The 14,443-nt window shown below is 35.7% G+C and overlaps 1 protein-coding gene across 1 annotated transcript in view; it reads left to right on the top strand.

The window, feature by feature from the left end:
* The window catches only part of LOC113232433 (xenotropic and polytropic retrovirus receptor 1), a 30,916-nt gene that overhangs the window by 541 nt on the left and 15,932 nt on the right, over positions 1-14,443 (top strand). The window contains exons 2-4 of the mRNA XM_026467158.1: positions 7,032-7,185; positions 8,740-8,972; positions 11,217-11,478. Of these exons, the coding sequence (XP_026322943.1) occupies positions 7,032-7,185; positions 8,740-8,972; positions 11,217-11,478 (649 nt within the window). The remainder of the gene's footprint in view (positions 1-7,031; positions 7,186-8,739; positions 8,973-11,216; positions 11,479-14,443) is intronic.

Genomic DNA, 14,443 nt, shown 5'->3' with positions numbered 1-14,443 from the left:
TATGATTTCATGAGTAGTCTGTGATCACATAAATGAAACAATGCACTCATTATTATATGCATTTATGTGAAAAAGCCATAATAATACATATTTAACAAATTGGCCATATGAATGATTTTACTATTGTTATGTTATTGCATTGTGAATGCTTGTCAAAAGAAACTGAAGCAACAATAAAATATAAACTGGCTGTCTGTAGTATCCTATACTTGTCTTGTTTTTTCTTATGTTCTGTTTGTTGTATTAAATGGAAGTATATACAAATTACGTTTTAAATTGGAAATTAATTTTTGGGATTCTTGGGACTTCTCAGAGAAAAGTTTAAGAGGACCGGTATCATGACTGTGGCATCACAGTACATTTATTTACTCAAATATTTTGTATGCCTGTAAAAATATACCTAATTTCATTAAGAAAGATATCTATAACATTAATCTTTGATCTAAGTCCAAATTCAGGGTACCTACCACAATTTCGTTTAACAAAGGTAAACATTCCTTTTATGGGGAACTGTATTTGTTTTTACAATACGATTCTGGAGCATGTATTAAGATTGCCATTTCCTAAGTTTAAAACTTACATTAAAAGTATTTTAATTGAAAAGTCATATTACAAAATTGTTGGCTACAAGTTAGATAAAGATGTATGGAAAGACAACATGAGTCTAGATTCCACACAAATACCAATATGTATTCTACAGCATTTAAGTTTATTTGAAAAGAGCAATCCCTAGAGTTTCTTGCTTGTTGTTTTCAAGCCTTTACTTGTTTTCAAGTGTAAAAATTTTACCTATGGAATAAATAATTATTTGACTTTGACTAATGTGCCAACACACATACACACTCACACAAATCATAGCCCCACACTAGAGAAACCCTGTATCGCGGGTGCCATGGACATACACATAGACAACCACAAATTACACGAGAAAAATAAATGTAGGCCATTTAGAAAAGTTCATTTCCCAAATTGGTCCTATTGTGAATCTAACCCATAACCTTCACATCTAACACGCATATTACAAACTGTTGGGCCACGAAGGAAGATGCCAAAATTACATGGACTTGTTAACTTATGTCTCAGAGTGACGGAAACAGTGGCAGTGCCCCTCATATTTTTGCGATTTTAAGCTCTGAATGGCACTGCAACTGTTATGGACAGGCATGTAGCTTACCATCAGGCGCACAACTTGTTTGTCCTGTCACTTGTTATTATAAAAATAAAAAACCATATACTTGTACTTGTACTAAAACAAAGCAGCATTGCTGTCTTTGTTTTTCTACTGAGAAAAACAAAGCTTTCGTTTTTCAGCTCCCTGCTACTAAGCAGGGAGCTGAAAAACGAAAGCTTTGTTTTGGTGTTGGTGGGCACAGGTACTAACCTGTGCCCACCAATGAGATGTAATGTTGATTGAAACAGGTGTATTATTTGCTCTAATTAATGTAAATTTAAAAAAATTTAATAACAATAAAAGTGTTTATGACTCAGCTACAAAGTTTATGAAGTACATTGCTTTTGCAATGAACTTCATAAACGTTCATAAACGTTCATTAATTATTGAAAACACATACACCTGTCAACGTAATTATTGACCATTTTTTGTCTTGTTTTGTTACACATTTGATTTTGTGATGCAAAAAAAGAATATATTTACTGTAAATCTTATAATACACCTGACTATAGTGCGCGCGGAACTAGCTGGCCGCGCCTTAGGTATGTGAGCGGTGGGACGGGGAGGCGGGGGCACTTGATGTCATTACTCAGAATACTCAGTTCGGCGCCGGACTTCGCGGCGGCAACACACGTTGACAGTTCTGGCTAGTTTAGACAAAACGCACAAGAGATTGCAATGTCAAGATGAGTCCGCCGATAAAAAGACAATCTAAGGAAATAATATTTAAAGTGCATACGTTTTTTAAAAAACGGAAAGCCGATGTCAATAGTTTAGAATATAAAACTGATGCGAATATTCATAAATTAGTGGCAGAAGCAACCGGGATATCAGAACGAAGTGTAAGGAGAGTGATTGCTCAAAGTAAAACATCCTTGCAAAATACAGGGGAAGCAAAATTTAGTTCTCCACGAAGGCCAAAAGAGATAAAAAAGAAAATACAAGTTGATGATTTTGATTTAGGAGTGATAAGAAGAAAAATAAATCAGTTTTATACGGTACAGAAAACAAATCCAAGTCTACGAAAACTAAATGCTGTGTTAAAAGAGGATAATATTTTAGATTGCGGATTAACTTATTTAAGAGAACTTTTGCACAAACTGGGATATTCATTTAAAAAATGTAAATCGAAGAGATCCCTTTTATTAGAGAGACCAAACATTGTTGAATGGCGAGTGAAATGTTTGAGGGCCATAAGAAAATTCAGAGAAGACAAACGAAATATATTCTTTTTGGACGAAACTTACGTTAACCAAAGTCATAATGTCCAAAAATGTTGGCAATCTTCGTCGGAGCCTGGTGTTTATGCAGATATAGGCAAAGGAAGGCGTTTAATAATAGTTCACGCTGGTAGTCGGAACGGGTTAGTTGACGATGCTCTGCTAATTTTTAAATCAGATTCAAAAACAGGAGACTATCATGGAGACATGAACTCTACAAATTTTTACAACTGGGTTGATCGAAAGTTAATACCTAAACTTCCACCTAACTCAGTCATAGTTATGGACAATGCAGCTTACCACTGTGTGCAAGTTGAGAAGAAACCGACTATGTCCTGTATGAAAATTAATATGCAGAATTGGTTGCAAAATCATAACGTGCCCTTTTCTCCCACGATGGTCAAAGCTGAACTCTTGGGCTTGATTAATACGACCCAATCAGAAAAAATATACACGATTGATGAACTTCTGAAAGGTGCAGGTCATACTGTTCTAAGACTACCTCCATATCATCCAGATCTCAACCCAATCGAGCTTGTGTGGGCAAATATAAAAAATTGCCTGGCCAGAGATCACATTAATGCTACATTGGACGAGAAAATTACAATACTAACAAGACTATTTTCTGAATTTTCTGCCGAACAATGGCAAAAATGCGACGACCACGTACAAAAAAACGAACAAGAATACTGGAATCATGATATGAGATATGATACTGTGATGGACGAATTCATTATAAACTTACAAGATGATTCTGACTCAAGTTCAGACAATTCAGAATCAAGTGATTCAGAGGATAATATGTCAGAGTAATTTCATATCTATAAATACAAAGTCGTGTTAGTTACACTAATTAATTAATAATAATTTCATAAATGATTCAAATATGTCGGAAGAATTTCATTTAATTTGTTTTTGGTTTATTTTACTTTTAATTGCAATGTACGGACAACAGCAAGTCCATCAATACATAAATGTCAAATTTATCCAATCAATTTTATACTCTATTCCCTGGACTTTAAGTTGAAAATCAATTGAGGAAATCTGACAGTTTGTGGCGGCCTGATGTGCTGCCGACTGTACATTGCAATTAATTAGATAGGTATAATATAAACTTGTAAAAGTTCAATTGGCTTTAATTTTTTCTTTTCAATAACTGAACAATTATTGTTCACGATATCTCGAGATTGGTCGTCACTGTCTAATCTCATGTGCGTTGCGAGCAGCAAGCAACCCGCCCCCTCACCCCTGTCCCTACCTAAGGCGCGGCCAGCTAGTTCCGCGCGCACTATAACAACAAGTTGGCATGTTACAAACTTATTGTACTTTGTACTGCAATATTTGTTTATACACATGATTGAAACAAACATCTACACATTTATCATTACAAAATATTTACAACCAGTTGAGACTTTTTTCCTTCCTTATAGGGAAAATCTCAATTATGTTTTGATAAATATTGTTTTTACAATTTTTTTTAAAGCAAAACTTGTAAAGCTCTTGTTCAAATTTAATATTAAAGTAATGTAGCATTTAATAGAGATATAGTTTAAGTAATTAAAATGATAACTACAAAAAAAATTATTTAACTGTCTTTTACACCACACCTTTATCTTTCTCCTTAAAAATCAAATATGAAGTATTCAATCTTAAGCAACAAATAAATAAAACCGTTAATATTATAATTAATAATTTAAAAAATGTTAGAAAATAAAGCCAGATAATATGACGACCTCAGTGGCCTAATATTTGCACTGTGGGCATTGGATGTGTGTCCCAGATTCCACCACTGATACCACCAAATTGGGCAATGAACTTTTGAAATATAAATCAGGTCTGGTCTGGGTTTTCTAGGTAGTGTCTTAGGGTGAACTTCGTTGCTCTGATACTCGTAGTCTAGAGAATTCTCTAGCTTGAGACCAGATGGGGTTGTTTGGCACAATATTATTATTTCAACATTTCAACAAAAGCATCACTGCTGTATTCCGCTGTGCAAACACAGACCAATTCCATCAAATAAACCTTCTGACTATTAGGTGTGTCAGTGTCAGTCATATCTTCATGATGATAACTTTCTGGGTTACGATAATTACGACTGCTGTACCCCACGTACGGTGGGGTCGGACTCTGCCTTCGACGCGTGGTCACGTTCAGATTACTATTTATTTATTTATTTAACTTCTTGTCGGAAAACTGACAGACAAACAATCACTTAGAAAATTAAATAAATAATCGAATTCTGATGATGAGTTCCCACATATAAAAACGGGCACACTCCGTAATCTTAAGCTTTTGGTGGCACAGCGGTTAGTACTATGAGCGCTTGATGAGGAGGTTCCCGATTTGGGCCAATTTAGGAAACAAACATTTCTAAGTTAGTTCTGGTCTCGGTATTCGGGGTATTGCCCTCAGAGTTATCGTTATTCTGGAATTCATAGTACAGGAAATTCCCTAATTTGAGACCAGAAATTTGGTGTGATTGTCTGGCATTTTTCCCCCTAAATACTTCTCTTTGGCATAGCTTCCAAGAAAAATAATCTAACTCATTATAATCTAACAAATTTCACTACATCGGGAAGTATGCCTAACATTTTTAACAATTGTGAGATCTTGTACTCGCAATGGAGACTCCGTATGCTACCTACGTACGCTGGCGCGCGGACGCTTTGGGCTTCGTCCTCCGCTGGACCTCGGCCTGCAGCCTCGGTACTTTAAACAAAAATTAAATAGCTCTTTAATGATGGCCATATTTAAAAATTGGAAAAATATATTTTGACCACAAATTATTATCAGACAATCTTAGATCTAAATCTTTTCGTGCCAATTTTCAGCCCGAGTAAAGCAAGTTTTTCAACAGCCATTTACATAAAAAAAAGAACACGAATGACATCGAAAAACAGCTGAAACTAAATTTTTACCTGAAATTATAACACCACAGATTATTATCAAACACCCATAAAGTCCCCATATGCCGATTTTCAGTCGGAGTAAGATAATTTTTTTATCTGCCGCCAAAAAACACTTATATGACGGCCATGTTGAAAAATGGCGAAATATAAATTTTCACTGTAAATTATTGTGAAACACCGGTAGAGACCCATGCCGATTTTCAGTCGGGTTAGAGCAAATTTTTATTTGCCACTAATGAACGCTTGTATGGCGGGCATTTTTGAAAATGACGAAAATCCAATTCTGGTCATAAATTTTTATCAGGCACTTCTAAAGGCCTCCACATGCCAATTTGCAGCTGAATCAAAGCAAGTCTTTTTCGGAAGCCATTTTTAACGAAAATTTGAATGCTTGTATGGCAGCCACATTATAAAATGGCGAAAAAAACTTTTAACCCCTATTTATGATTAAGGACTCCCAAAGAGCTCCACATGCCAATTTTCAGCCGGATCTAAGCACATTTTTCTTCGACCGTCATTTTAAGAATTCGCCAAGTATGAATTTTTTTGACACAGGCAGTTGACCACTGTTACCCTCTATGACATCCCTTCGAGCACCTCTTATATTATGTGTATATAATTATATTATGTAGTTAATAGTTGCTTACTGTCGCCATTTTTTGTTGCAAACCGGACCGGAATCCAAATGGAAATTATTAATTTTTGTATGTTTTTTACACTTTAACATAAAATGCTATCTAAATGAAAAAATCTATAAATCATAAATGTGTTAAGAAGTTTTTAAACTGGTATAACTTTGGTGAAAATGCTCAATCATTAACTAATTTATTATTATTTAATAGCAGTAGCCTTGGCTTTTTTCCTCTTTGCGTTGTTTCACTAACTTCTAATCTCAATCACTGCATGGTTGGAACCCTACAGTGTATTTTTTTACTTCAGACTAGTGCTACCAACAGCCTTAAACAGACATTTTTTGGCGGTGCGCTAACTAGCTATTAATGTTTTAGGATTTGATAAAAACAAGAAATATATTGCACTATAATCTGATATAACAGAAGTAGTAGAACTCCTTGTGAAATAGTTCGTCCAGGGTAGTACTACCACCTTACCAATTTCTGCCGCCAAGCAGTAATGTGAGCATTACTCGCTTTCAGTTTTGAAGGGTATAAATGCTGGTGAAATTACAGGCACATGGGACTTATCAACATGTCTCAGGGTGACAGGCGCAGTGGCAGTGCCCCTCAGATCTTAACGGTTTAAAACACTGAGTGGCACTGCAACTGTCATGGATAGGCGAGTCTTTTATCACCTGGTGACAGCTAGACTTGTTCGTCACTTGATACCATGAAAAATCTATCTATAATAGTCTTGAAGGGTAAGGGTGCTAGTGAATTTACTGTTACATGGGACTTGTTTGCTTATGTCTCAGGGTGACAGGCGCAGTGGCAGTGCCCCTACATCTTTACGGTTCAAAGCTCTTTTGTGCCACTGCAGCTGCTATGGACAGGCGTTTCGCTTACCACCAACCGCACGTCTTAAAATATATTTAAATTTAATAAATCATAGACTATAATACTGTCCTTTACTTTATTAAAGCAATTCTGTATTTAATAGAGTTTCGTTATAATAGAGATCCCGTACTTGTTAGAGCATTAAATATAATGGTTGTTTGTGGAATTGGACATTAGTATTTATGACCTATTTTATTTAAATATGTTTTTTTTGTAACAGGAGATGAAAGCCATGCTATATACTACAGTAGAAGAAGCTCCATCAGCAGAGAATGTGGAGCCAGAGATATTGTCAAGACACTTTGCTAACTTTGACGAAACCTTCTTCCTTTATTGCGACCAAGAGCTGAAAAAAATTAATACTTTTTACTCAGGTGAGCAACGGTTTCCAGCGAATACGCTTGAAAAAAAACAACGTAATACAAAACCCTTTAAAATTATTGTGGCTGCATTATTGGAGTCTTTGTTGAATGTATTGTAGTGATGATATTCGTAGTAGGGCTCCATAAGGAGATCACATACCTAGCAAGATCTCTGTTATTTATTATGTCGCTCTCGCTCAAGTCGCGCCCTGTCGTGCTAGCCCTAGAGGTCTTCTTGCAGATATGAAGTACATTAGATGTAAATCCCGTACACAAGCAAGTATTATGTGTATTTAAGCACATAACCTCTTTTAAAAAAAGGGGGTTTTAAAGATATTATTAGGGTACAGTCATGAGCACGCCAAGCTTGACACTTTGGACTTTGGACCGTTTTTATCGTAAGCGGCATAGAATTGAATTTTAGTTTTAAGTGTCAAGTTTGACGTGCTTTTGACCCTGTACAGTATTTTGGATAAAGTTTTTAAATTATAAATTGTCATTTTGATGTATTAATCATTTTAACGATTTCGTTGAAGCAACGGTTTGCACCGTGAGTACTAGATGAGAGGGTCCCGGGTTCGATTCCTAGTGGGACCAATTTGGAAATGAAGTATTTTAAATTGCTTCTGGTTTGGGTGTTCTGGGTAGTGACTTGCATTGAATTTCGTTGCTCTGGTACTCATGGTACGGGGAATACCATAGTATGGCGCCAGGTAATTGGAGCAGCTGTTTAAAAAAAGCGTAGTTAAAAATAGTACAGCTTAAATATTGTACAGTTGTAGTTTTAGGTATAACTTTTGATGCTAAGATTATTAATACAAACATCGAACACTGAAACATTTCTTCGACCCGATGAGACTTTAAACCCTGACCACGCTGTATCGAGGCGCCGCTCTAACCAACTGAGCTATTTTTTTTAATTATTTTTTTATTTATTCATTTGCATTGTTAGACACTTTACATTTAAAATGTTACGTGCACCCAATAAGGGTATTATAACAAACGATAAGTCTTATAAACTAAAATTAAAATTAATAATACAATTTTAATACAAGAATTAAAATTAGTAATACAATTTGAATACAAGTTAATAATAACAATAATAATAACGCACACTCAACAACAGCGAAACCTTGTCTCGCGGGTGCCATGGACACATACATAGACAACCACAAATTACACCCAAACTCACGAGAGAAATAAATGTAGGCCGTACAAATATTTCTATCGGCCCGGGAATCGAACCTGGGACCTCTGCGTGGCAGTCCGGCATGGTACCCATTCGGCCACAGAGGCAGTTAAAATAATAATTACCATATAAATAATAGCTACCATAATGGAGACATTTTACAAAAATAATCTCAATAATACTTTTGATGCTAAATTATAATAGGCTCCTAAATAGCTAAATTGTCGCAACAGCTTAGTTCTGCGATTCAGAAATCGCTACAGTGTTTTATTTCATTATGGGAAATGCTGTCGATGGTATTTATAACGCACGGAATACCCTAGTTTGAGGCCAGGTAATTACATGTATAATTCTCTAATTCTTTTTTATTTGAATAGAAAAACTAGCTGAAGCAACTCGCAAATACGCAACGCTAACAAGCGAGCTGAAATCCAATTTCGACACGATGAAGCCAAAAGGAGGTGGTGACAGCAAAAAGGCTATACCGCGTCGCAAAGTGCAAGAATTAAAACTGGCCTTTAGTGAATTTTATCTGAGCCTAATTCTGCTGCAGAACTACCAGAATTTGAATTATACAGGATTTAGGAAGATATTGAAGAAACACGATAAGGTAATAAATAGTAATGTTGTATAAATACGTATATAAGTAGTGCACTGTATGAATGTGAACCGGGATTACAACGTAGGAATGAGTGAACAAGACTGAAGAAAAATAATAGAAAAATGTTACAAAACCAATTGGTGCCCGCGTCTTTGTCTGCTTAGAATAAATACTTCGAGTAGCCTACTGTACTTACTTACTTAATAAATTATTGGTTCTTCACACCAACTTTCATCGCCTTTAAGATTTATTTTTGTGGCAAAAAATAGCCTATGTCCTTTTTGGTCCCATGCTTAATTCATCAAAGAACAATGGCAAATTCATAGTTAAAAGAATTCGTCAGCGTCTTTGAATAAAATAAATCCATTAGGATTTTCAAATTATAATAGCGGTCTGTCTAAGTCTGGACATAAAATCATATTTAAAAAGAACTCTAATGACTAATTAGTATGTAACCGGACTGATATCTACAACTAACAGTTTCTTAATATTGAGCGACATCTAGCCGCCAAAAAGGAATTTCAGTACCTACATATTGATATGATCCACAGTTAGTTCAGGTAATATCAAATGTACTGATTCGATCGATTTGTAAGAAGCTAATAAAAGATTAACTATTTCATTACAAAAAATAAATTTGATAAAAAATGCCAAGCTGGAAAATGGTAAAACTGACAAAAAAGTTCCCAAAATCAGGGATCGATGGCACGTTCCACAAAAACAAAATAATTTGTGTCCGAGTTACCAGTGCGATAGTCTGTGGTATGTTATTAATACACTCAGTTTTTTTGTTATGGCTTAACTTCTTACCATACCAGTATACAAAATAATTTCCTATGAACTTTCGTCACGTCACAAACGCCACGGCACCATTCTGCTTCTATTAACTCTGTTTAAGGCTTCTGTAGTTTATTTTGATATAATACACGGAATATATTTTATTCAATTACGTAACACATAACCTCCAAAACTTCAAATAGGAATATTTTTAATTTCTGACAAAACAAAATTTGTTCAGGAATTTCAACTCTATATTTTCACATATGTCTCATAAACAGACGCATACAAAACATGTCAACAAAAATTTACATGGGAGTTTGCCATTGTCCTTTGTTTCAGAGAATTAGGCGTGTAAACGTAACAGCCAGTTACTTTCGCATTTGTAATAGTAATTTGGATGATATATTTACAATAGTAGGCAGGGTATAGACCACCACAAGACAAAGTCATGAGACAATAACAAAAATGTAATAAAAAAGCGCCAGAAACAAGTTCAAATTTACATCCAAAGTTACAGTTTTATTGCAAAGGCTGAAAATTGTACCAAAACAAATTAATATAAAAGCAATACATTGGAAATATAATTATTTATTCCGGATTTCGAATCGCATATCGTCGTAGGGATAGTGCAAAGGCGCGGTAGCATTGGCGCGTATCTTCACGTGATCAAATTTTACAGGAGTGGGTTTAAACGTTATACTTTGTTGTTTCAATGGCTACGGCTTTCATTTTTGCATAGTAAGTATTAATTTAAGTTATTTATGGACTGATAACAATAGACCCCAGTAATCAGGCTAATTTGGATGTCACGACTATTACGCAGTTTTGGTTTGGTTACTAACTTACCGTAATGGCAACTTCATAACGTATGCTAGTTACGCGTAACTGCAATATCCCCGACGATATATTTGTACACCCAAAACAACATTAGTTTGTTTTTGGGCTCTTTAAACCCGGCCACATACAGCAGAATTCCGTTTCGGAATTTCGAAGGCAGCAAAACCGTACAAATCACCGCCTTATCATTGTAATATTCCGTTCGAAAATTTTTCCGATTCGAAATTCCGTATGATGGCTTGTGCATTTGAAATTCTGCATAGAAAAAACCGTTCTGAATGCAAGTCGTCCATAGATTTTGTACGGCCGCAACACACGGTCGTAAGTCTGTACGTATTTTCGCTGCGAGAACATTTGGACTCAATGCCTCGCGCCTCTCAGCTGAATCTTGTTATTCCGAACGGAAATAAACGCGTGTGTTATGTATATACGGAATCTCGACGGAATCGATATTCCGAAACGGAATTCCGATAGCATATGGCCGGCCTATGGGTCCCATGGTCACGCACTCTCGAATACAAACAGTGGACCTCTTAACACGGTTAATATCTAAACCCAGCGACCTATATCTCATAACACATCTTTCACATCTTGCCGTACATAATTTTCGCTTATATATGATTTTGTCATTTCCAGTTATTAAACATAAACAACGGTGCGCAATGGCGAGCTGAACATGTTGAAACATCTCATTTCTATACAAACAAAGACATTGATAGACTAATCAGCGATACCGAGGCCACGGTCACGAATGAACTGGAGGGTGGCGACAGGCAGAAGGCAATGAAGAAATTAAGAGTACCCCCACTAGGAGAACAACAGAGTCCGTGGACTACTTTCAAAGTTGGACTGTTCTCAGGGTCTTTTATTGTCCTGTTTATCACTGTTGTTTTATCGGGTAAGTTTTGTAAAATAATTTCGACTGCATTTAGTTTTTTTTCTATACTATCTGTTAATCTACCGATTCATTCTGTAATTAGACAACAGTATGATTTGTAGATCATGTCTGGTTATTGCCAAATTTAGTTTAATAAGTTGCTAATTCAAAATTTATCACGTTGTAATTTTTGTTCTGTGCGTCAAGGCCAAGAGCCGCGTATTTTTACATTAGCGAGATAGCAATACATCTGTCTCGCTCATGCATGTAGGCGCTCTGATTGGTTGATTGTGTATTACTCATTTAGATACTATACTATTCAGCGCTTTGAGATTAGTATAGCGACATATGCCAATAAATGTATTCGATTTCAGATTCTAGTTCTGATTCCAGCTTTCATGTTTGGCTTTTCTAAAGAACCTATTAATACCGCCTAGCAGTAATGCTTATAATGTTCACATTATTGCTTTCCGGTATTCAATAGTAAGGTTGCTGGTGAAATTACACGCACCTGGAACTTGTCAACTTTATGTCTCAGGATAACAGACGCTGTAGTTAGTGCCCCTCAAATCTTTGCGATTTAAAAGTCTGAGTGGCATTGCGACTGATTTGGGTAGGTGTTTTCCGCGTCCCTACGAGGCATCCCTAGAAGTTGTCGCTTGTTCGACGCTAGATTATTATTTGGCCGATAAAAAATATTCAACATGAGCGCAACTATTTTGTACAAGGAAGAAAAAAACAATGGAAGTGCCTTAAGCCTCGACTACTATCAGAACCGCTGTCGCCAAAACTCACACCTTCGTGATTTAAAACATTATGAAATCTTGATAATGATTGTTCGTACTTTATGATTTAAAAAGAAATAAATTCTGGACTGTTAATATAATTTACACTCTACCGTGTTGGCATATCGTTGAAAGTTCAGTACCAGCAACACCTATTATTGCAAGTTACGACGTTTTGATTTTATGTTGAAATTTCAATCTATGTGCTACCGCGGTTAATAGCTGATCGACGACGAATTCGAGATGTTTACTAAGTTCTCCAAAAAAGAAGCGACGATATTGCAGCGGCATAAGGTTTACTTTCATTTCTTGTAACGTAATCGACTTCGTCTTCAATAGATCGATTGTTAGAGCAAACTGCAAACGTGCTCTCGGTGGTAATATGAAGAGAGAGCGAGATCGATTCCATTCTTAAATGTAACTTGACCATCACATGCATACTTGACCTGTAATCATCGAGTATATAACCAGAAATAGATACGAAATAAGAGCCATATATTCCTGGTAACACATTAGCGATACAGCTCTTATAAATATCAACTCCCGTTTGCAATGAAATATAGACAGGCCAACTACTGACCTGTGCGTACGTCTCCTTATATTCCAAAAAATATGATGTATTGATTGTAATAAAGATAATATATCTAATAATGCCGTGCTGTTCTATTCGGTGGTGTGGGAAAAACAGCAAAACATCTAATTACAAAACAAACGGAATCACATTTCATTGGTAATTAAATATTAAATATGTAATTTTGCAATTTGCGTCCATTATAGCAAAGCTCAAGTCAACTGGTCGATTTCAAGTGACGTCGGGCTAGCCAATCGAAGCGCAGTTGTCACGGTAATGACATGGCAGAATAGTTTTCAAACAAATTAAATGACATTTCGTCTCTATTTCTGGTTATATACTCGATGCGTGGAATAAATTTCAGCTCGATATCGCAATTATTCTGTGTTTTGTTTCTATTGAAATACCTCTTATTATTTGAAAAACTTATCGAATTTATTTTATTCAAACTTGTATCAATATCAATAATATCATAATATTTGAAGAATTATTTTAACCATAATTTCGCCATTGTTATTTAGGAAAATTAACTTAAATAAGATTCAGTGACGATACTTAGCACCACCACAGATATTACAAGTGTGGCTATCATTTTGCTCTCCAAAGTAGCAAAACAAGGCATTTTTCTTTACGACGTTTCGAGACGATTTTGATCGAGGTTTTGTGCGAGTACAAAGCGAAACTGGCAGACTCAGCTCTAGTTTACGGAACTCCGCGAACTGTTGGTTCGCGTGACATGCAAACTAAGCACTTCTACTGTATTTATTGTTCTGTGACTTTGCACGATTTAGGTTGGATGGGTGAAATTAGGCTGTGCATGATGATGAACACTATGATTTAACCTTCACTGGGTTCGCGAAGTAGCAAATTAATTTACTTTTTATTTTTATTAGAAAGTTGTGATTCAAATCCCATGTTTTAGATAGATGTTAAAACAATGTATTAAATTCCCTATACGCTCAGGTTGTCCTTTTATTTTTCTTGCCTGTAAATTTCACTTAAATCTTTATTTCATAGGTTAACAAATTACATGTGATATAGTAAAATGGACGGCCAACCTTCAGGATTGAAGAGGCACTGAAAGAAGAAGATAATCAAATTTACTACTTAAATATCAGTAGTAGGCTTGGTCAATAGGTACTAAACATAAAAACTGGGATTTACAAAATATTGCATCAAATATTCCTACCTAAAAAAATCCAACTTTGCATCGTGCCCGGCTCCAAAAGAACTTATTATACTGGCTACATTGCCGCGCTGGACGGCAATGAACATCGGCTGAACCAACCACGACTCAGAGCGGTGATTACAGGCCCTGTCTCTGAGTCGGCGTTTCAACTCAAATTAACCATAAAAAAGTCACACGTAATAAATATCTCTTTATCTAAGTGTACTTAAAATTTAAGAACATTACATTCCATAGCAAAGATATCCAGCGATTACCTTTATCTCGTTTGTTTTGCTGACCACAACGTTATCATTGTGCATATTTGTATTTTGTAGTAAAACATAATCCGTGTACGGAAATCTATTTGTTATGGGATAATCTTTTTGATGTTTTTGGAATGGATTTTCCATGCATCACAGAAATCTAAATAAATTATTTATCGCTCGATTATTCTTGGATCGA

This window comes from Hyposmocoma kahamanoa, unplaced genomic scaffold, assembly GCF_003589595.1.
Source record: "Hyposmocoma kahamanoa isolate Upper Pololo Valley unplaced genomic scaffold, ASM358959v1 76, whole genome shotgun sequence".
Classification (NCBI taxonomy): domain Eukaryota; kingdom Metazoa; phylum Arthropoda; class Insecta; order Lepidoptera; family Cosmopterigidae; genus Hyposmocoma; species Hyposmocoma kahamanoa.
The sequence above is the reverse complement of the archived record's forward strand: the minus strand, read 5'-3'. Positions and strand labels throughout refer to the sequence as shown.